The sequence below is a fragment of the Octopus sinensis genome, linkage group LG14 (genome assembly GCF_006345805.1).
Source record: "Octopus sinensis linkage group LG14, ASM634580v1, whole genome shotgun sequence".
Taxonomy (NCBI): Eukaryota; Metazoa; Mollusca; class Cephalopoda; order Octopoda; family Octopodidae; genus Octopus; species Octopus sinensis.
Window position 1 is genome coordinate 13,136,518 of NC_043010.1, and position 22,500 is coordinate 13,159,017.

Consider the following 22,500-nt stretch of genomic DNA (forward strand, 5'->3'; position numbering starts at 1 on the left):
TTTACAGATAAATTCCTTTATTTACATAATATCGAGGTCTCTTTCATTCTTTTGTTGTCTTACCATTTCTATCAATATATATATATATTATATATATATATATGCAAGTTTAGTCATTTCATTCGAATTTCATTTCAAGGACCTTTTGATAAATTTGTTTCCAAGTTTGCAAAATCATCATCATCATCATCATCATCATCATCGTTTAACGTCCGTTTTCCATGCTAGCATAGGTTGGACGGTTCAACTGGGTTCTGGGAAGCCAGTAGGCTGCGCCAGGCCCAGTCTGATCTGGCAGTGTTTCTACAGCTGGATGCCCTTCCTAATGCCAACCACTCCGTGAGTATAGTGGGTGCTTTTTACGTGCCACCGGCACAGGGCCAGACGAGGTTGGCAACGGCCATAATCGGATGGTGCATTTTACGTGCCTATGAAAAACCACCTGTGGACACTATCTGCATGAAACAAGCAAACTCTATTTCATTTAATACAGTCTGCAAAAATATTGCCGTGACTTTATGATACTCTTGCAGGTGGGGAATATATATGTTTTTTGTTTGTTCCTTCTCGAGCCATGCCTGGCTCATAAGGGCCGGTTTCCGGTTTCTTGGCGTATAGGCACCCCACCTGGATGGGATGCCGGTCCGTCGCAGGTGAACTGCAAGATGCAGGAGGAAAGAGTGAGAGAAAGTTGTGGCGAAAGAGTCAGCAGAAGTTTCGCCTTTACCTTCTGCCACAGCCGCGTGGAGCTTAGGTGTTTTCGCTTATAAACACACACATTGCCCGGTCTGCAATTCGAGCCCACGATCCCTCGACCATGAGTCTGCTGCTCTAACCACTAGGCCATGTGCCTCCACAATTATACATAAAGGGAAGAAATAAAAAACATAAACTTGAGGACCAATAATAATTTCACCTGATCACACACACACACACACACACCACACACACACACATGCATAGACATGTAAAATTATATGGTTATCTTATGTTCATGCCAATATTTGTCATAGTTCCATTCAATGTTTGAATATACTAAAATGTGTTAAGTAAAGACAAGAGATAAAGCTAAGATACACAACATCAGTAACAGATACAAACATTACTGTTTAGTCAAATGTTGTATTTAGATAAATTTTGGAGTTTACATAAATTTTTATGTTTAGACAAATTTTTCTGTTAAGATTAAATTGTATTTGCTAGATGCTGGTAAACTATCTCTAGTACAAAGAAACAGCTGTACGTTCATATAACACTCTGCTGCTGACCTTAAAATATTCTATTTATCAACCAAGGGTGAGAACAGGCGATTCACTTTCCTACTAAGGATTCCAGTAGCATTGATTACTTCTTGTGTTATCTTCTAACCTTTGCTTATTTTGGATATTTTCTTTCTATTCATCCAGTCAAACAAATTTTTGAAGTTTAAAAAAAAAAATTACAGCACTAAAATTTTTATTATTTTAAATACCCCAGAGCTTGTAAACGTTTTATTTTCATTTTTTTTGCCTTTGTTTTTTGGGTTGTTTTTTTTTTTGCTTATTTTGAAGCAGTGGTTCTGTACAGGGTTACACCACAAGGGCTTCCAGTCATAGAAATCATGCCAAAGAAGACATTGGAGTATGGACACAGTACTCCAGTTCATTAGATCCTATCAGATTGTCCCATCTGTGCTGGCATGTAAGATGGATGTTAAAGATGATTATGATAATGATGACGACGACAATGATGATGCTGATAATGATGATCACGATCATGAAGATGATTATGATGGTGATGATGATGATGACAAAAAATGATTATTCTAGCTCTTATTAGTGTTAATCATTCTGATAAAACAAACATGGAAATATTTTAGCTGCAATCAGAGAATAGTATTCCCACCAAATTTGTAGATGACCGGAGAATGGAACAAAAAGAAAGAAAGAAAGAAAGAAACAAGAAATATTAATTATCTCCAATATCTTGAATCATGAATTAAAAAATACCCAAAACAGAATTATACAGAAATTAAAACTAAAATCATGAACAGTTTAAAGAATAATTAACAACATATACAATTAATTATTAGATCACAACCTGAAACTGAAAGTAGCCGCTGCTATGTCAATAAAATGTCAAAAAAACACCCAAAAAAAAGCTTTGTAGTTTCTATGTTCCCATCAGAACTTCACTATGTTCATGACCAGCGAATAAAAATTTAGCTGTCAATAACCTAGTCCACCTAACCATGCTAAGGTACCAATTAGAAGTATAAGATATAGGTGCAGGTGTGGCTGTGTGGTAAGAAGTTTGCTTCCCAACTGCGTGGTTCTGGGTTCAATTCCACTGCATGATACCTGGGCAAGTGTCTTCTACTATAGCCTCAGGTTGACCAAAGCCTTGCGCGTGTATTTGGTTAATAGAAACTGAAGGGAACCCATCGTGTGTGTGTGTATGTGTCTTTGTTTGTCCCCCCATCACCACTCAACAACTGGTGTTGTGTTTCTGTCCCTGTGACTTAGTAGTTTGGCAAAAGGGATCAATAGAATAAGCACCAGGCTTAAAAACTAAGCACTTGGGGCAATTCATTTGACTAAACTTTTCCAAGGTGATGCTCCAGCATGGCTTGAGTCTGATGATTGAAACAACTAAAAAGAAAAAAATTCACCCCAGGTCCCATATACAAAATAGCTTTAAGCTTTAAGTAGTCCTTTCTCTATTAGGCACAAAGCCTGAAATTTTAGGGGAGGGAATTAGTCGATTGCATCAACCCCAGTGCTTGACTGGTATTTATTTTATGAGCCCTGAAAGGATAAAAGGCAAAGTCAGCCTCAACAGAATTTGAACTCATAACGTAAAGACTGAAAATGCCTCTTAGTATTTTGTCCAGTGTGTTAATGATTCTGCCAGCTCACTGCTTTAATGGCTTTAAATATTGCTTTCAAATTTTGGCACGAGGTCAGCAAGACATATCAATTTTATCAACCCCAGTGCTCAAGTGGTACTTATTTTATTGCCCTCAAAAGAATAAAAGGCAAAGTCAACCCCAGTAGAATTTGAACTCAGAATGTTAAAATGGACGAAATACTTATTTCTTTACTACCCACAAGGGGCTAAACACAGAGAGGACAAACAAGAACAGACAAATGGATTAAGTCGATTATATCGACCCCAGTGTGTAACTGGTACTTATTTAATCGACCCTGAAAGGATGAAAGGCAAAGTCGACCTCGGCGGAATTTGAACTCAGGATGTAACGGCAGACGAAATACAGCTACGCATTTCACCCGGCGTGCTAACAACTCTGCCAGCTCACCACCTTAAGATGGACAAAATACTGCTAACCATTTTGCCCAGCATATAAACAATTCTGATTGGCTTTAAAAATTACATGCTATGATTTTTCCTGACTATGCATGGCTGAAATTGATATACATCTAATTTGCTCATTTGTCTTTTATGCCATCAAAAATGGTAAGTAAATCCTTTAACAGTGTATAGCAGTTTATACATATTTGTCAATGCTTTTACATGTATATTCTAGATCTAATCAGATGTAATAAATTTAAATTCATAAGGCAGATGTAATATATCTAAAAACAAAAATAAGCTGGAAATAGTTTTTCTATGAAGTGCTTTAATAGCCAACATCAAAAGTTCAAAAGCCAACCTCGGTGGAATTTGAACTCAGAATGTAAAGACAGATGAAATGTTGTTAAGCCCAACATGATAAAGATTTTGTCAGCTTGCCACGTTGAAGTGTTTTGATATTGCTTGTGGTACATACATAAAGTATATAAATCAGTGGACTTAAACATACATTTCTATAATGATTTAAGGTCAACTTTGAGTATAAGCATTCAAGAGATTTGCAGATATAACCAACTGAATAAAGGGAAGACAACTCAGATGTACAAGATATTGTCATTGAGGTAATGAGAGAGTCATTCTAGATGTACTTCTTTCAGGCACCTAAACTATGAAGTATGAATAAAAGGAAATTGTGTACTTCAGAAATTTGTGCAGCAGCCTCACAGTTTTTGAGTTCAATCCTATTGCATGGTACCTTGAGTGAAATTAAAGCCCCATGAAGAAATTTGGGAGACAGAAACTGTGTAGAAGCCCATCAAGCACACATACACACACACACACACACATACACACACACAAACACACACACACATGCGTAGGCAAAACACAAGCATATATGTATGTGTGTATATGCTTATGTTTGTTCCTCATCGCTTAGCAACCAATGTAAGTTTGTAGCAGTTCAGCAAAAGAAAATAAGCAATAGAGTAAATACCTGACTTAAAATAAGTGCCAAGGTCAATTTGGTTGACTAAAAAAGAAACTCTTTACCGGTGTTTCTCAACCTGTTTACCCTTGCATGACACTTAAAATAAATTGCATGTCTCAAGGAACCCTCGCAAAAAAAAAAAATTATGCACCATATCTTTCTCGTATTTTTTCATCATAATTCATGTAGTAAATATCATATATATATATATATATATATATATATATATATATATATATATATATATTGAAATTTACAGAAAAACAAAAGACGTAGACAGGCGTATTAGTTTGATGCTTGGAAGAGAAAGTCTTTTACATTTCGAGCCTATGCTCTTCAACAGAAAAGAACATGAGGAAATAAACAGAGACAGAATAAAAGACTTGTGGATTTAGCGATCAATCATGGTGACTGATTGATATATATATATATATATCATCATCATCATCATCATCATCGTTGATGATATATATATATATATATAATTGTTCATTTTGAATTGATAAAAGGTGTTTTTTCTAATTTTTATATATATATTGTATTGTGTGAAATTTGATTTAGTATTTCTAAATTGAATTTTTTCCCTGTAAGTTAGGATTAATATTCCCTCAAATAATAATTATTATTATATATATATATGTATGGTTGTTATATTTTTTTAATAACATAATAGGTTAGCAAAGATGATGTCTATATTACAATATAACAAGAACTAATAAGTTGTTGTGCATGTATAGTAAAAATTCCAATCATGAAATTAGCTTTAGGTTATCTCACTCTTTCTTGCGGAACCCCTAGAAGCCTTTTACTGAACCCTAGGGTTCCAAGGAACCCCAGTTGAGAAATGCTGCTCTTTGCAATAGTGACCCAGCATGGCCAGAGGGCAGTGACTGAAACAAGTAAAACAATAAAACGGTAAATGCTGAATATGTGAAAGAAGTCCTGTAAGTTCTTTCAGAAAATGGCTAAATATGGTCTGAACAAAGTCAAATAATGGAGCATAAGGGAAAACTTACTCTGTATTAGACCAAATGGAACAATATATGAGGTATAGTAGTGTGGGCTTTTTAATATACTTCATTTTGTGAAGGTGCTATGGCCTAGTACTTCGGTATTCAGCTCACAGTTGTAAGGACATGAGTTCAATTAACAGTAGTGTGTTGTGTTCTTGAGCAAGACACTTTTTTATTATCACACTGCTCCAGTCCACTCAGCTAGCAAAATTCAAGGGCTGGAATTCAAAGGGCCAGCTCTGTCACAATCAGTGTCATGCTGAACTTCCCTGAGAATTACGTTAAGGCTAAGGGGATGCACGTCTGTTGGAGTGCTCAGTTACTTGCACATTAATTTCATGAACAGGCTGTTCCATTTATCGGACCAACTGGAACCCTCGTCATCGTAACTGTCACAGTGCTTTTTTTTATGTATCTCATTTTGTATTAGCTTATAGAATAATTAAAAGAGTATATTTCATGTATAGGTACATGAAAGGGTTATTTTGTAATCATTCGATATTGGTGCAGTCCCATGATAGAGTAAACCAGATAAGTGTCTTTTACTATAGCAGTAACCTCAAACCAATCAATGCTTTGTGAGGCAATTTGGTCAACAGAAAATGTGTAAAAATCAACTATGTGTACATATGTATATATTTATGTATGTGTATATATATATATATATATATATATATATATGTATATATGTGTGTGTGTATATATATATATATATATTTGTATGTATGTAGGTCTGTATGCAACATGGCTGTATCCTAGACCAGTTTCGCATAACCAGTCCCAGCCCATTCAAAAGTACTTTGGGTCATAGGGTGACCTGTTGTGCTTGAGGAGACCTATTGAGTCAAGTACATCAACATCAAAATGGAAATCAAATGGAAATTGTAGTTGTGATACCCATGCTGGTGGCACGTAAAAAGCACCATCCAAACGTGGTTGACGCCAGTGCTACCTTGACTGGCTTCCATGCTGGTGGTATATAAAAAGTACCAGCCAGTCGTAGCCACTGCCAGCCTCCTCTGCCCTTTGTACCGGTGGCACGTAAAAAGCACCCACTACACTCATGAAGTGGTTGGTGCTAGGAAGGGCATCCAGCAGTAGAAACACTGCCAGATCAGACTGGAGCTTGGTGCAGCCTCCTGGCTTCCCAGACCCAAGTTGAACCGTCCAGCCTATGCCAGCATGGAAACAGACATTAAACGATGATGATGATAATGATGATAGAGACGAAATGAAGAAAATATATCTATTCATATATTTATATGTTTGCGGTATGTGAGTCTTCATGTTTGCATGTGTCTCTCACCACTTGGCAACCAATGTTGGTTTGTTTCCATCCCCATAACTTGGTGGTTTGGCAAAAAGAAGATAATTAGAAAAAGTTGTGAATTAAGATATAGATATTAGGGTCAGTTTGATCAAACAAATGAAGGATTACCTCAACAGGACTGATACAAATAGAAGACTAAAAGTAAATCTATGAATTTCAAAATATAGGAAGAAGATAAGAGAAGCTTTTGGATATAGAATTCCCTTTGTCCTTATTCTAAGCAAATGGCAAATTTTATAGATAGATTATGACACTAATTGGTAAATTTCAAAGTATTACAATTAGAAATGTTTCTTAATAAGGTTCTTGGTGCTGTTGTTCATTTTGCATTTTTATCTGTATGTGTGCATATATATATATATAAACAATTGCAGCGTGGAAGGTGTTTATAAGCCATTTAAGAAACACACAAAAACCGTTAGATTCACTTCAACATTTAAATTTAATTTGTCAAAATATTTTTGGCGCTTTGAGACCATGACCTGTTCACTGACAAAATTCCGTGATGCATCTCAGTGAACAGGTTGCGCACTCAAAACAATGAAAATATTTTGACAAATGAAATTTAAATGTTGAAGTAAACCTAACGGATTTTGTGTGTTTTTTAAACGGCTTATAGGCACTTTCCACACAGCAATTGTATATATATTTATTTATATATTTATATATTCCCAGCCACATGGTTCCATGTTCAGTCCCATTGTGCAGCACCTTGGACAAGTGCCTTCTACTATAGCCTCGGACCGACCAAAGCCTTGTGAGTGGATTTTGTAGACGGAAACTGAAACAAGCCCGTCATATACATATATATCTATATATGTATATATTTGTGTGTGTGTATCTGTGTTTGTCCCCTATGCCCTCACTTGACAACTGATGCTGGCGTAGTTATGTTCCTGTAACTTAGCAGTTCGGCAAAAGAGGCCGATAGAATAAGTACAAAGAATAAGTCCTGGGATTGGTTTCTTCGACTAACACCCTTTAAGGTAGTGCTCCAACATGACCGCAGTCAAATGACTGAAACAAGTAAAAGGATAAAAAATAAAAGAATGTGTGTGTGTGTGTGTTTCTGTGTGTGAATGTGTGTGTGTGTGTATATAAATGTGTCTTTGTGTGTGTATCTTTGTGTTTGAGTTCCTGCCTTCCACCACTTGACAACTGGAGTTGTTTTGTCTAGACACATGTAACTTATCAATTTAGCAAATAAGACCGATAGGATAAATACTGGACTTAAAAGAAAGCAAGTACTGTCCCAAGAACAGGGACAGTCCATCTCAATGGACTTCTAGACAGTTTCCATCAACTTATATCTTACACATAGAGAAATTGAACATGAAACCTCCAGTTCAAAATCAACTTTCTAACTACATGACAATGTCTGTTCCCAGTTATCAACATCTCCGTTTGTTGATATACATTGAATATAAGGAATTTCATAGAATGCTTTACCTTTTTAGCTGTTGGTATCTTCACTGTAGTGGTTGATGCTTTCCATTCATTTGGTGGCTCAACAACAAAGTAAAAGAGACTGGCTGACTTCCTTAGGTGTGAGTACCTCTTCTCAGCAGGATTTCTTATGAAGGCAAAAGGGTTGTTTGTCTAAAAATAAAACCAGATTCTCGCTTTGTGTTCAATGCAATTTATAAAATAACAATAACAACAACAACAAAAAAATAAAATAATAATAATAATAATAATAATAATAATAATAATAATAATAATAAAATGCATTCTAGGGTGAAGCCTCAGCTCAGGAATGTGGAGTTAGCTCCTAGTTACCACTTCTCCCAGATCTACTCATTCCTGTGGTGGTGTTATGGGTCAAATAACAGAAGATGATCCTGTGAGTAAGGCAATGCATGACTCAAAAAAAGAATGGCCCCTATGCATGTGTCTATACACAGGCCCATCTGTATGTGGAAATGCCTTGATTCCATGTGAACCAGTTCCCCTGCCTATGGATTAGATAGGCCCTGTGTGCCAAGGGTAAACTTGAGAGAACAAGAGACAAAAGGTGTAAACTGTAAATAAGCCAGCAGAAGTCTACCACTCCTGGAATCTTTCTCAACAGAACTCACAAATCTTCAGATTTTAGGCTCTTGATTGTTGATGTCTGTCAGGATGGCACATGAGAAAAGAAATAATTAAAAACGTCTACTTTATTTTTTCATAATTAAAAACTAAATTTGAATTTTTTCATTGCTGAGTTAGAAATTTTATAAATGATGAATTTTTTGAGTTTTGCAGGAATGCTTCAACCAGCTATTTACAGACAGAACAGGGCATCTACATGATTACCTAGCCTGCTAGGAATAGCAGTCAAACCCTCCTCAAATTATGATTCATGTGGCCAACAAAGAATAACTGGGAGTTAAACTTACAGTTGTGTACAATGTGTGTGTGTGTTTGTATGTATATGTATATATGTGTGTGTGCATATGTATATGTGTATATGTATATATATGGAAGGGAAAATTATAAGGCAGAATGCTAAATTGAAAGTAAATTTTGATAAAAATGGGTGTATGAAAAATTAAGAAAGAAAAAATAATAAATCAAACCGGTTTTCATTGCAAGGTAAATTTTCAAGATTTGGAAGGGGGAAAATTTTTTTTTTTAAACTGAGGAAGGGGAAAAATAAATTTACATTTAAAATACATGCATCCTAACCCTCCAAAGAAGTTTTTCCAAGGACTATTCTTGAACTCTAAAAGCATAAAGACTCTACAATGGATTGGTATACTTATTAATTTTTGTATATATGTATTATTTTTTTGAAAAAACATTGTAAATTTCTTTTTCCCCTTCCTCATCATCATCATCATCATCGTTTAGCGTCCGCTTTCCATGCTAGCATGGGTTAGATGGTTCAACTGGTGTCTGGGAAGCCAGAAGGCTGCACCAGGCCCAGTTTGATCTGGCAATGTTTCTACGACTGGATGCCCTTCCTAACGCCAACCACTCCATGAGTGTAGTGGGTGCTTTTTACGTGCCACCGGACGGGGGCCAGGCGAGGCTGGCAATGGCCACGAACGGATGGTGCTTTTTACGTGCCACCGACATGAGGCCAGTCGGGGCGGTGCTGGCAACGGCCACATTCGGATGGTTCTCTTACGTGCCACCGGCACTGGTAACTCAGCTGCAATTTCCATAGAATTTTTCCCCCCTTCCAAATCTTGAAAATTTGCCTTGCCTTGAAAACCGGTTTGATTTATTATTTTTTCTTTCTTAATTTTTCATACGCCCATTTTTATAAAAATTTACTTTCAATTTAGCATTCTGCCTTATAATTTTTCCTTTCCTATCATTTTTCCACGTGCGGTTAACACAACCCCACTATTTACTGATTTGTATATATATGTATACACATATGCATATATGGATGTTTAAATATATGCATATATGCTTGCAATTTTTTACCTGTTGCATTGGTAGACTTCTTGATGTACTTGAAGCAATCCATTTATTTTGTGGTTCAAGTACAAAGTAGAATTGACTTGTTGATTCGGTCAATTGAGAATCATTGGTCTGGAAAGAAAAATAAGAAGAAAAAACAAATATGATGAGAAGGTTAAGAAACCACTTCTAAAAGAGAGCAATGTCAAATACATTTCATGGTACAAATCATCATAAAATATATATATACAAAATTTTTGTATACTAGCACTATATATATAGTGCTAGTGCATGCATATACAGCTGCGTGCGTGCGCATATGCACGTGAGTGCTGTCCAAATCTCTGACCAATCACATACAACTAGCTGGCATTCAATTGGCGTATCAAGTTTCGGGCATTTTGATTGGGTTTTGGATAGAAAATTCATAAAAAAGTCACTTCTATTGAATTTTTAATGGCTTTGCGGGGTGACTGGGGAAATGTAAAGATGTGCACGACCACCCTTGGATGGTTTTGAATGACCATAGAAAGTGCAGCCCACTAACTGAAAAATTGTGGATTTGTATAAAGGACACACACACAGACATTTTGCCGTTTATATATATAGAGATATGTTTTGATTACAATAGGTCCCTATTTCCTTATGTTGTAAGAAGTTACTAAAAGATTGAATATTCTCATCCAACTCCAACCAGTTTATAACTTATTCTATTATACTTTTACATGTTTCATTCATTAGACTGTGGCCATGCTGGGGCACTATCCTGTTAAAAAAAAGAAATGTTGTCCTGGGAGAGGCTTGAATTCACAACCTCCGCATTTCTTTAAACTTGAGAATAAACACAAGGAAGGTGCTGTCTATAAGTATGGTGCACTAACCAATTATGCCACCAGGGGATATAAAATGTTGATGATAAGGATCATCATCAAAATCATCACCATCATCATTTAATGCCCATTCTCCATGCTGTGGAGGCACATGGCCTAGTGGTTAGAGCAGCGGACTCACGGTCAAGGGATCATGGGTTCGAATCTCAGACCGAATGATGTGTGTGTTTATGAGCGAAAACACCTAAGTTCCACGTGGCTCTGGCAGAAGGTATTGGCGAAACTTCTGCTGACTCTTTCACCACAACTTTCTCTCACTCTTTCCTCCTGCATCTTGCAGCTCACCTGCGATGGACCGGCGTCCCGTCCAGGTGGGGAACCTATATGCCAAGAAACCGGGAAACTGACCCTTATGAACCAGGCATGGCTCGAGAAGAAAATAAACAAAATTCTCCATGCTGGCATCGGTTAGATAGCTTGACAGGAACTGGTAAGGCCGGAGGCCTCACCAAGTTCCAAAGTCTGTTTTGGCTTGATTTCTACAACTGGATACCCTTCTTAACGCTAACCACTTTACAGAGTGTACTGGGTGCTTTTTATGTGGAACCATCAGCCATGCTTTTTGCATGGAACCAGCACCAATGCTTTTTATGTGGCACCAGCACCAGTGCAAACTCATTAAAAAAAAATAAAATATAAATGCGCCCTTTTAAATCCTAGCCAGGCTCATGGGCCCGGTTTCCCGGTTTCAATGGCGTATGCATTCCCCAGCTGGATGGGACACCAGTCCATCGCAGTGTTACTCATTTTTGCCAGCTGAGTGGACTGGAACAACGTGAAATGAAGTGTTTTGCTCAAGAACACAACGCGTCGCCCAGTCCAGGAATCGAAACTAAAATCTTACGATCATGATGCTGACACCCTAACCACTAAGCCACACGCCTCCATGCAAACTCACTTATGAAATCATTTGAATATTTTATTTATTAATTGGCTAGTTCCTTATTAGATCAAATGTATGTTCAGCCTCTAGGTTTTTACTCGCTAGAAAATACAACCAAATCTCCCTCGAATTAAATCCTATCATAATAAAAATATATATATTTTGGATCTTCTTCTTCTTCTTCTTCTTCATCTTCTTCTTAGGAATGAGAACCCAGGTTCGAAATTTCCCCAAGACACCTGATGAAGGCTGGAGGGTATATCTGTTGAAACGTTGTGTTAACAACAAACAAGATGAGGACAAATATCCGTCAAATGTAAATAATGTATATTACAAACCTTTCCCCTATTTAACTGTTCTTGGACACTATATACCTGCTCTGTCTTAATAATTTTGGGATCTACACTCTGACTCTCATACAGATGGTAGGTGCCAAGCCAAATACAAATGAGACATACATAACAGCTAGTTTACTTTTTAAATCTATCTCTACAGAAATAGAAATTAGAACCATCACTGGTTTCAAAGACAGAAAAATAGATAACGGATGTATACGTATATTTCAGGAATTCTGCTCCTTCTTTGGCTTCACATCCAACCCATTAACCATCTATGAACACATTGCTTAAACAACCCCCACTGCATAACTGGTACTTAATTTATCGACCCCGAATGGATGAAAGGCAAAGTCGACCTCAGCAGAATTTGAACTCAGAACGTAACGCCAGACGAAATACTGCTAAGCATTTCGCATGGCGTGCTAACGTTTCTGCCAGCTCGCCGCCCTTAAACACACGCACCTTTAATGTAATTATCAGCACAACAAAGCATATGACAAGACAGGGCATTTTTTAATTACATGTACAATCCATCAGATGGGCTTCAGCACAGTTTCCTGTCAACCCAATTTCACTCATAAGGCTTGAGTGAAGTTGAAGCTAAGGCAAAAGACACTTCATGGAGGCATATGGCCTAGTGGTTAGAGCAGCGGACTCACGGTCGAGGGATCGTGTCTTCGAATCTCAGACCGGGCAATGTGTGTGGTTATGAGCGAAACACCTAAGTTCCACGTGGCTCCGGCAGAAGGTAATGTTGAACTTCTGCTAACTCTTTTGCCACAAACTTTCTCTCACTCTTTCCTCCTGCGATGGACCGGCGTCCCGTCCAGGTGGGGAACCTATACACCACGGAAACCAGGAAACCAGCCCTTATGAGCCAGGCATGGTTCAAGAAGAAAGAAACAAAAGACACTTGCTAGATTTGCCACACATTGGGACTGGACCTGGATTTTCATGATTGTGAAATGAACTTTCCATCCGTTCAACTATGCAACAGCATTTGATAGATAATAAAATAATAATGAACTCACTGTATACAGTGCTCAGGTACACTACAACTCACCAGAAAAAGGGACCAAAACTACATGATCAGCAATATAGAATATGCACAGGAAGTAAAGAGTGAATATTCTTCCATTCTTTCATTCTTTTATTCTTTTACTTGTTTCAGTCATTTTGACTACAGCCATGCTAGAGTACCGCCTTTAGTCAAACAAATCGAACCCAAGACTTATTCTTTGTAAGCCTAGTACTTATTCTAACAGTCTCTTTTGCTGAACCACTAAGTTACAGAAACATAAACACACCAACATCGGTTGTCAAGCGATAGTGGAGGGACAAACACAGACATAGAAATACACACATATATATATATATATATATATATATATATATAGTCAATTTAGGGTAGCAAAAAAATTCAATAGAAATTTATCGCTACCAGCGGCCTGGTGGAAAAGAGAAAGTAGTCATCGACTAAATATATAATATCTCCCAGGTTTTTTACTGATGAAGTGTAACCTATGGTAGATTAGCTTAATTTAATTTAATTAAGCTAATTTAATCATTAATGACACAGAAACGTTGCAACGTCCTAAAAGATGAATTAGGGTAAATGTTTTTAAATTTTCACCTAATTTCTGAATTACTACTACTTGGCGGTGGGAGTTATGGCTGCTATTTCTGGTGACGAGTGACCGTTAGGGTCACTCCTAAATTGTTATATTACTATATTAGCCGATGACTACTTTCTCTTTTCCACCAGGCCGCTGGTAGCGATAAATTTATTGAATTTTTTTGCTACCCTAAATTGACTAATTGATAATTTTCTGATTAATTCTGAGATTGAATCGGCAGTTTATATTTACTGCTGATAAGTTTGGCGCGAATACGTCAGTCTTGAAAAATTTAAGACAGATAGCCGTAGGCATCGATACAGACGCCTCGTGTATATTTGTCTCTCCCAGGTTTTTTACTGATGAAGTGTAACCTATGGTGAGATTAGCTTAATTAATTTAATTAAGCTAATTAATCATTAATGGACAGAAACGTTGCAACGTCTAAAAGATGAATTAGGGTAAATGTTTTTAAATTTTCACCTAATTTCTAATTACTACTACTTGGCGGTGTGAGTTATGGCTGCTCTTTTGGTGGACGAGTGACCTGTTAGGGTCACTCCTAATTGTTATATATATATATATATATATATACATATATAAACGAGAAGAGAAGCAACAAGAATGGATTAGTTTATAATCTCGTTTATAATCACCCCACATTACTGTATGGTTAACACCATATAGTATTTCTGGTGCATCTAAGTTAAGTACCACATTCAAGTAAATTCATTGGAATTTACTTGAATCTTAATTGCTTTGATTATATACATATATATATATACATATATATATATCACATCATCGTCATTTAACATCCGCTTTCCATGCTAGCATGGGTTGGACGATTTGACTGAGGTCTGGCAAACCAGACTCCAATCTGATCTGGCAGAGTTTCTACAGCTGGATGCCCTTCTTAACGCCAACCACACCGAGAGTGTAGTGGGTGCTTTTACAAAGGCCAGTTTGGTGGTACTGGCAATGGCCACACCCAAATGGTGCTTTTTATGTGCCACCTGCACAGGGGCCAGTCCAGCGGCATATATATATATTACAAAGCTTTGGTCAGTCTGAGGCTATAGTAGAAGACACTTGCCCAAGGTGCCACACAGTGGGACTGAATCTGGAACCATGTGGTTGGGAAGCCAGGTTCTTTCCACACAGCCACTCATTAAAAATAAAGTTATCAAAGGTTAATTTCTTCTGCTCCTAGAGTCTCTATCATGGGAGGCTATCCAAAGCTGATTTCCTAGATCTGACAATTCATTTGATATTATATTACTATAAAATAAACTAAATCCCTAATTCTCTCTTTTACTTTTATATATGCAAATTTGGGCAGTTATTACTTAACATAAGAGTGTAAGTACCTTGAGAGAAAAGTTGAACATAAGAAGCATCAGATGTGGTGTGCAAGCAAGAGAGACGACTACGCTGGTATGGTCATGTGGCGAGAATGGATGAGGACAGCTGTGTGAAAAAGTGCCACACCCTAGCGGTTGAGGGAACCTGTGGAAGAGGTAGACCCAGGAAGACCTGGGATGCAGAGGTGAAGCACAACCTTTGAACTTAAAAGGCACCATTCGAGCGTGATCATTACCAGCGTCACCTTACTGGCACTCGAGCCCCGTGCTAGTAAGGTATTAAGAGCATCATCCAAGCGTGATCGTTGCCAGAGCAGCCATCTGGCCTCTGTGCTGGTGGCATGTAAAAGACACCATTCGAGCGTGATCGTTACCAGCATCGCCTTACTGGCACCTGTGCCAGTGGCATGTGTAAAAGATTCGAGCGAGGTCATTGCCAGTACCACCTGACTGGCCTCGTGTCGGTAGCATGTAAAAAGCAACCACTACACTCTCGGAGCGGTTGGCGTTAGGAGGGCATCCAGCTGTAGAAACTCTGCCAGATCAAGATTGAAGCCTGGTGCAGCCATCTGGTTCGCCAACCCTCAGTCATTCATCCAACCCATGCTAGCATGGAAAGCGGACGTTAAACGATGATGATGATGATGATGATGATGATGATGATAAGACAATTGATTCGCAGATAACAATCCCATAATTTTTCACAAAGGAACTGGATTTTCCAGCATACAAGCCAGAATTTATAAGCATTGTCCCTATCTTTCCAAATCCTGCTGCATTTCACATAGAATTTTTGGTCCTCCAGAGTTGTCTTGGTGCAGAAGTCTATCTACCATTTTTGGGGGCTGTGAATTTTGGTCTGAAAAATTTAACATGTGTGCCAGAAAATATGGTAAACTAAAGTCCTAAACAATTGTTTTTACAGTCAACAATTGATTATTTTTTGGCAACTCTGTTGTCTGAAACAGATTACTGTAGTTGATGGCATATAAGACATTTAAAAAAAAACAAAATGTTTCTTAAAATTACCCCAGGTCTTATATGCAAATTTGGGTCTCCTGTGAGCTACTTTTGTTTCTGATGCTCGCTTTTTCTTAAATATGCTCTACCGGTGGCACGAAAAAAGCACCAACCGATCGTAGCCGTTGCCAGCCTCACCTAGCACCTGTGCCAGTGGCACGTAAAAAGCACCCACTACATTCACAGAGTGGTTGGCATTAGGAAGGGCATCCAGCTGTAGAAACACTGCCAGATCTGACTGGGCCTGGTGCAGCCTCCTGGCTTCCCAGACCCCAATCGAACCGTCCAACCCATGCTAGCATGGAAAGCAGACGTTAAACGATGATGATGATGATGATGATGATGCTCAAAGTGGGGGAGCATGTAATATCCTTTCTACAATAAACCCAGCACTGAAGTTTGGAGAAGGTGAGAGTGAGTAATCAATCACAACCCCAGTACAAGACTGGTACTTACTTTACTGACCCCAAAAGGTTGAAAGGCAAAGTCGACTACAGTGGAATTTGAACTTAGAATGTACAGAAGGACAAAATGCTGCTAAGCATCTGGATCAGCATCTTTTATGGCATCAAATGTAGTTATAAGACACTATTATCTAAAACATACGACTAATCTGGCCTTGTGGTTGTGTGGTAAGTAGCTTGCTAACCAACCACATAGTTCCGGGTTCAGTCCCACTGCGTGGCATCTTGGGCAAGTGTCTTCTACTATAGCCCTGGGCCGACCAATGCCTTGTGAGTGGATCTGGTAGACGGAAACTGAATGAAGCCTGTCGTATATATATATATATATATATATATATATATATACATGTGTGTGTGTGTGTGTGGTGTGTGTGTGTGTATATGTTTGTGTGTCTGTGTTTGTTCCCCTAGCATTGCTTGACAACCGATGCTGGTGTGTTTACGTCCCCGTAACTTAGCAGTGCAGCACACAGATGTAATAAGTTACACCTACAAATAGACAGGACTACATATCAAATAACTCTGTAAGTTATGCTTATAATAGTCATCAGTGAAGGCACATGGCTCAGTGGTTAAAGTGTCGGGCTTACGATTGTGAGGTTGTGAGTTCGATTCCCGGACCGGGCTGCGTGTTGTGTTCTTGAGCAAGACACTTTATTTCACGTTGCTCCAGTTAACTCAGCTGTAGAAATGAGATGCGACATCACAGGTGCCAAGCTGTATCAGCCCCTTTGCCTTTCCCTTGGAGAACATTGGTGGCATGGAGAGAGGAGGCTGGTATGCATGGGCGACTGCTGGTCTTCCATAAACAACCTTGCCCGGACTTGTACCTCGGAGGGTAACCTTCTAGGTGCAATCCCATTCATGACCGAAGGAGGTCTCCCCCAATAGTCATCACCATCATTGATCACTTTTCCACTTTTTAAGGATAAATTTTCCATGCTTGCATGGGTTGGACAGAGATTATTGAGGCAGATTTTATACAACTTGATGTCATTCCTGCCACCAACTCTCACCTAGTTCCAAACAAGGTAATATTTCCGCATAACCAGGCATGTTTCTGCAGGAAATTGGAAATAAATTACTCTGCTTGTATGACAACAACACACATCACACACTATCAAGACAAGAAGACACAAGCATGTACATGCACAAATACACAAACACACACACACATGACAGGCTTCTTCTAGTTTCCTTCAACCAAATCCACTCACAAGGCTTTGGTTGGCATGGACTGAACCAAGAGCCCAGTGACTAGGGAGAAAACCTCTTAACCACACAGCCACACCTGTGCCCATAGCCATGCTTGCTCCTATCAGTTACAAATTTACTGTCAGAGGGTTTCTGGTTTTGTGGTACCAAATCCATACATGCTATTGTTTGGAGTGATACTACAATAGTCTTCATTACATTTACTGATTGGTTTGCTTATCTGACACACTGTTGTATTTCAGTTAGTTAAATGGCTTAGCACAACACTTTCTGAAGGGACATGTAGCTGAATTATTAGCATTATTTAATCCCTGATAGCAGGGGTGGATTGAGAGTATTAAGAGGCCTCGGGCGTGACTGTTCACCAGGCCCCTTAGCATTGATATCAAAGAGAGTTAACATGTAGCTGAATTATTAGCATTATTTAATCCCTGATAGCAGGGGTGGATTGAGAATATTAAGAGGCCTCGGGCATGACTGTTCACCAGGCCTCTTAGCATTGATACCAAAGAGAGTTAACATGTAGACTGCAAGCCCCTTAGAGCTTCAGGCCCTTGGGCAGTGCCCGATTGACCAATGGCTTAGTCAACCCCAGCCTGATAGTAACATACTGCCTGATGTAAAGAAGTACCAATGGATTTGGTGATTGCTATAAGATCGGCCACCAATTCACTAAGTCATAAATGTTTGATATTGTTGCATTTTGGAATGGTCATTTTGCCAGTTTAGCCAATAAAAACACACGCACTATATATATTTGGTGTTACTTTGCTTCAGTGTTATTTATTTTTTACATTAAACTTAATCTTATTTCGGCCAGAGTTCTTTCGTCACACTCCTGTGACCGCATCAGTGGTCCTTTGCTTTCTTCTTTCTTATTTGTGTGGTTAAACTGGCAAAATGACCATTCCGAAATACAACAATATCTGTTTCAACACAGGATTTCACATAAAAAATCTTGCACAACGAGGCTGGCACGGCCATCCGATTGTGGCCGTGCCAGCCTCGCCTGGCCTCCGTGCCGGTGGCACATAAAAAACACCATCCGAGCGTGGCCGTTTGCCAGCCTCGTCTGGCACCTGTGTCGGTGGCACATAAAAAGCACCCACTACACTCACGGAGTGGTTGGCGTTAGGAAGGGCATCCAGCTGTAGAAACACTGCCAGATCTGACTGGCCTGGTGCAGCCTTCGGGCTTCCCAGACCCCAGTTGAACCGTCCAACCCATGCTAGCATGGAAAGCGGACGTTAAACGATGATGATGATGATGATGTGATGATGATGATGATGATGTTTGATAATGGCAATTGATGTAACACCTGAGAGTATGAAATGTGGTGATAAGTCTCTTACACCCTTCGGTATCCAAGTCCCCATATGAATTATGCTATAGGTATCACTCAGCATGTTATATCAATGCTCTGAATTATACTTGCAGGATAATTCTTGCAGAGAGCTGAATGTTGGTGAAGCACTGCCAATGATCAGAGTTCATAAGGTACTCATCCTCCTCATCATCATCATCGTCATTTAACATCCGTTTTCCATGCTGGCATAGGTTGGACAGTTTGACTGAGGTCTGGAGAGCCAGCAGCTGTGCCAGACTCCAATCTGATCTAGCAATGTTTCTATAGCTGGATTTCCCTTCCTAATGCCAACCACTCCGAGAGTGTAGTGGATGCTTTTTATGTGTCACTGGCACAGGTAGGAGCCAGTCAGGCAGGCCTGGCATCAACCAAGTTCAGATGGTGCTTTTTATGTGCCACTGGCAATGGGAGCCAGTCAGGGGGTACTGACCACAGCTACGATATTGGCTTTACTCGATTAACTGGTCTTCTCAAGCATATCATATCGCACGACACATCAGAGGTACTCTTAACTGGTCTGGACATGCATGGCAGCAATCTCACTTTAGATGCTATGTCTTCTCAATCACAGCATATCTCCAAAGGTCCTGGTCTCCTATCATTGCCTCTCTGATGCCCAATGTTCGAAGGTCATGCTTCACCACCTCATCCCGTGTCTTCCTGGGTCTACCTCTTCCACGGGTTCCTTTCACAGTTAGGGAGTGGCACTTCCTCACACAGTTGTCCTCGTCCATACATAACACATGACCATACCAGTGCAGCATCTCTTTTGCACACCACATTTGATGCTTCTTATGCCCAACTTTTCTCTCAGGGCACTTACATTCTGTTGTGTATGCACACTGACATTACACATCCAGTGGATCATACTAGCTTCCTTTCTTTCAAGCCTATGTATGTCCTCAGCATTCATGGACCATTCTTTCACTGCTGTGTAGCATGGCAGTTCACACACATGCATCATACAGTCTACCTTTCATCCTGAGTGAGAGGTCCTTAGTTGCCAGCAGAGGTAGGAGCTCCCTGAACTTTGCCCAGGCTATTCTTATTGTAGCTGCTACACTCTCAGAGCAACCACCCCCACTACAGACTTGATCACCTAGGTAGTTTCTTCCTTTGGCATGTGATGGAATCTGTTTCCTGTACATCTTCATTGTTTATTGCCCCCATGAATCTGCCACACACGCAAACTATTTTCCCGGTTAAACTTCCTTTGATATTACTGCACCTTTTATGTGTCCATAGCTTACACCAGGTACATTGTATGGAGTTTCTACCCATGCCTTTTCTACAGATTGAGCAGGGCCATCTACCTGAAGGGGATTCTGGTTTGGCAGCCTTTCTACTTACTAAGACTTTGGTTTTTGCTAGGTTGACCCTAAGGTCCTTCAATTCTAGACCTTGCTTCCACACCCTAAACTTCGTCTCTAGTTCTGGCAGTGACTTGGCTATTAGGGCAAGGTCATCAGCATAGAGGAGCTCCCAGGTGCAGCCTGTCTTGAATTTCTCTGTTATTGCTTGGAGGACTATAATGAAAAGAGGGGACTGAGGACTGATCCTTCGTGAACCCCTACTTCTACTCAGAATGTTGCTGTTGTGAGTGGTGATGGTGGTGGCGGTGGTCGTGGTGGTGACAGCGGTTGTTGTTGTTGGTGGTGGTGGTGGTGGTGGTGGTGGTGGTAGTGATGGTGGTGTTGCTGCTGCTGCTGTAGTTACTGAAGCTCTTGTTACAACTATGATTGCTGTTATTAATTTTTACTTTGTTAGATTTTACTTTTGATGTTGTTGTTGTTGTTGCACATTATTTTTGTTATTACTGCAACCGGTGGTGTTACCAATGCTGCTGTGTTTAGGGTTACTACTACTACTACTTCTACTTCTGCAGTATGCTACCAATACTACTACTACTACAAGCCACAACTACTATTACTACTACTATTATTACTACTACTACTACTACTACAAGCCACTACCACTACTGCTACAGCCCACCACCACCACCATCACTACTACTATTACTTCTACTATTACGACTACCACTACTACTACTTCTACTACTACTACTACTACTACTACTACTACTGCAATATGCTAGCAATACTACTATTACAAGCGACTACCACTGCTACTACAATCCACCACTATCACTACTACTACTCCTACTACTATTGTATGTGTGAGGTTTTTTGAGGAAGTCTGATAGTTGCCTATGAACACTAGTTTCCCCTATCTATATCACTAATGTTTATTCAAGGGGACGGCTTCCAAACATGGGTCGATTCAACTTTGGAACCAGTGTTGTTACAGGTGTTGCTGTCAGGTAGCAAAGAGCTGGAACAAGGCATCTTACATGACATCTTGCTCAACTCTCAAAAAGTTCAGCCAATCCAATGATCTCGATTAGCACATTTTACCAACTGCGAAAGCTTGCTTGGTACGGTCAAATATCCTGCCACAACTCCCTGTCTGAAACCATTCTTCAGGGCACAGTTGGGAGAGGATGAAAGAGAGGCAGATGAAGAAAATCCTGCCTAGGTCAACTTTACCTGCCATTCTTTCATCATCATCATTATCATTAAGATCCCTTAACTGATGCAACCAAGCATTGGGATGCCTCTGTAGATGCTTTTATAGTGTCAACCTTTGCCACTGGTCTCTGTTCTCTGTCATGGGTAGCAAGGTCATTGTGCTGTGACCTGTCCAGTTCTTGATGCTGTCAAACCCCTCTGTTTGGTATCTGTTCTAACTTCCTCCTCTGTTATTGTCTTGAGGACTATAATGAAAAGAGGGGACTGAGGACTGATCCTTCATGAACCCCTACTTCGACTCAGAATGTTGCTGTCGTTGTTATTGTAGATGGTGATGGTGGTGGCAGTGGTGGTCGTGGTGGTCGTGGCAGTGGTGGCGGTGGTGGCAGTGGTGGCAGTGGTGGTGGCAGCAACATACCACCAGGAATCAAACTTACAACAACCTTATGATCATGAGCTGAACACACTAATCTCTAAACTACACACCTTCATTCTATGTTTACTTAAATGACATGGAAACCAGGTAACAGGCCTTGTAAGTCCATGGGCTTAAGAAAAATATAATTTTAAAAAATGAACCAATTTACTTTAAGATGATATACCTATCTTTTTACTGTATAATTTTGCTTACCTGCATCTTTCTACCTGTGCCATAGTTCTATTTTAACCTTCTTCATAATAACTCATCTAAGTCCACCCATGACTCTATGATACAAAGTTACCATTTTAAAGTAATGTAAATTAAAACATTCCATCAAAATTTCTGTTTAATTTATGTACTGAACTCCAACATAA

General features: G+C 39.3%; 1 protein-coding gene across 6 annotated transcripts in view; it reads right to left on the reverse strand.

Annotated features, from left to right (window-relative positions):
• Positions 1-22,500, reverse strand: part of LOC115219230 (protocadherin beta-15) — a 249,030-nt gene that overhangs the window by 23,504 nt on the left and 203,026 nt on the right. For all 6 annotated transcript variants that reach the window (XM_029789369.2, XM_036508632.1, XM_029789368.2 and 3 more), the window contains 2 exons: positions 10,046-10,153; positions 8,075-8,224 (listed from right to left, as the gene is read on the reverse strand). In XM_029789369.2, coding sequence (XP_029645229.1) covers positions 8,075-8,224; positions 10,046-10,153 — 258 coding nt within the window. The remainder of the gene's footprint in view (positions 1-8,074; positions 8,225-10,045; positions 10,154-22,500) is intronic.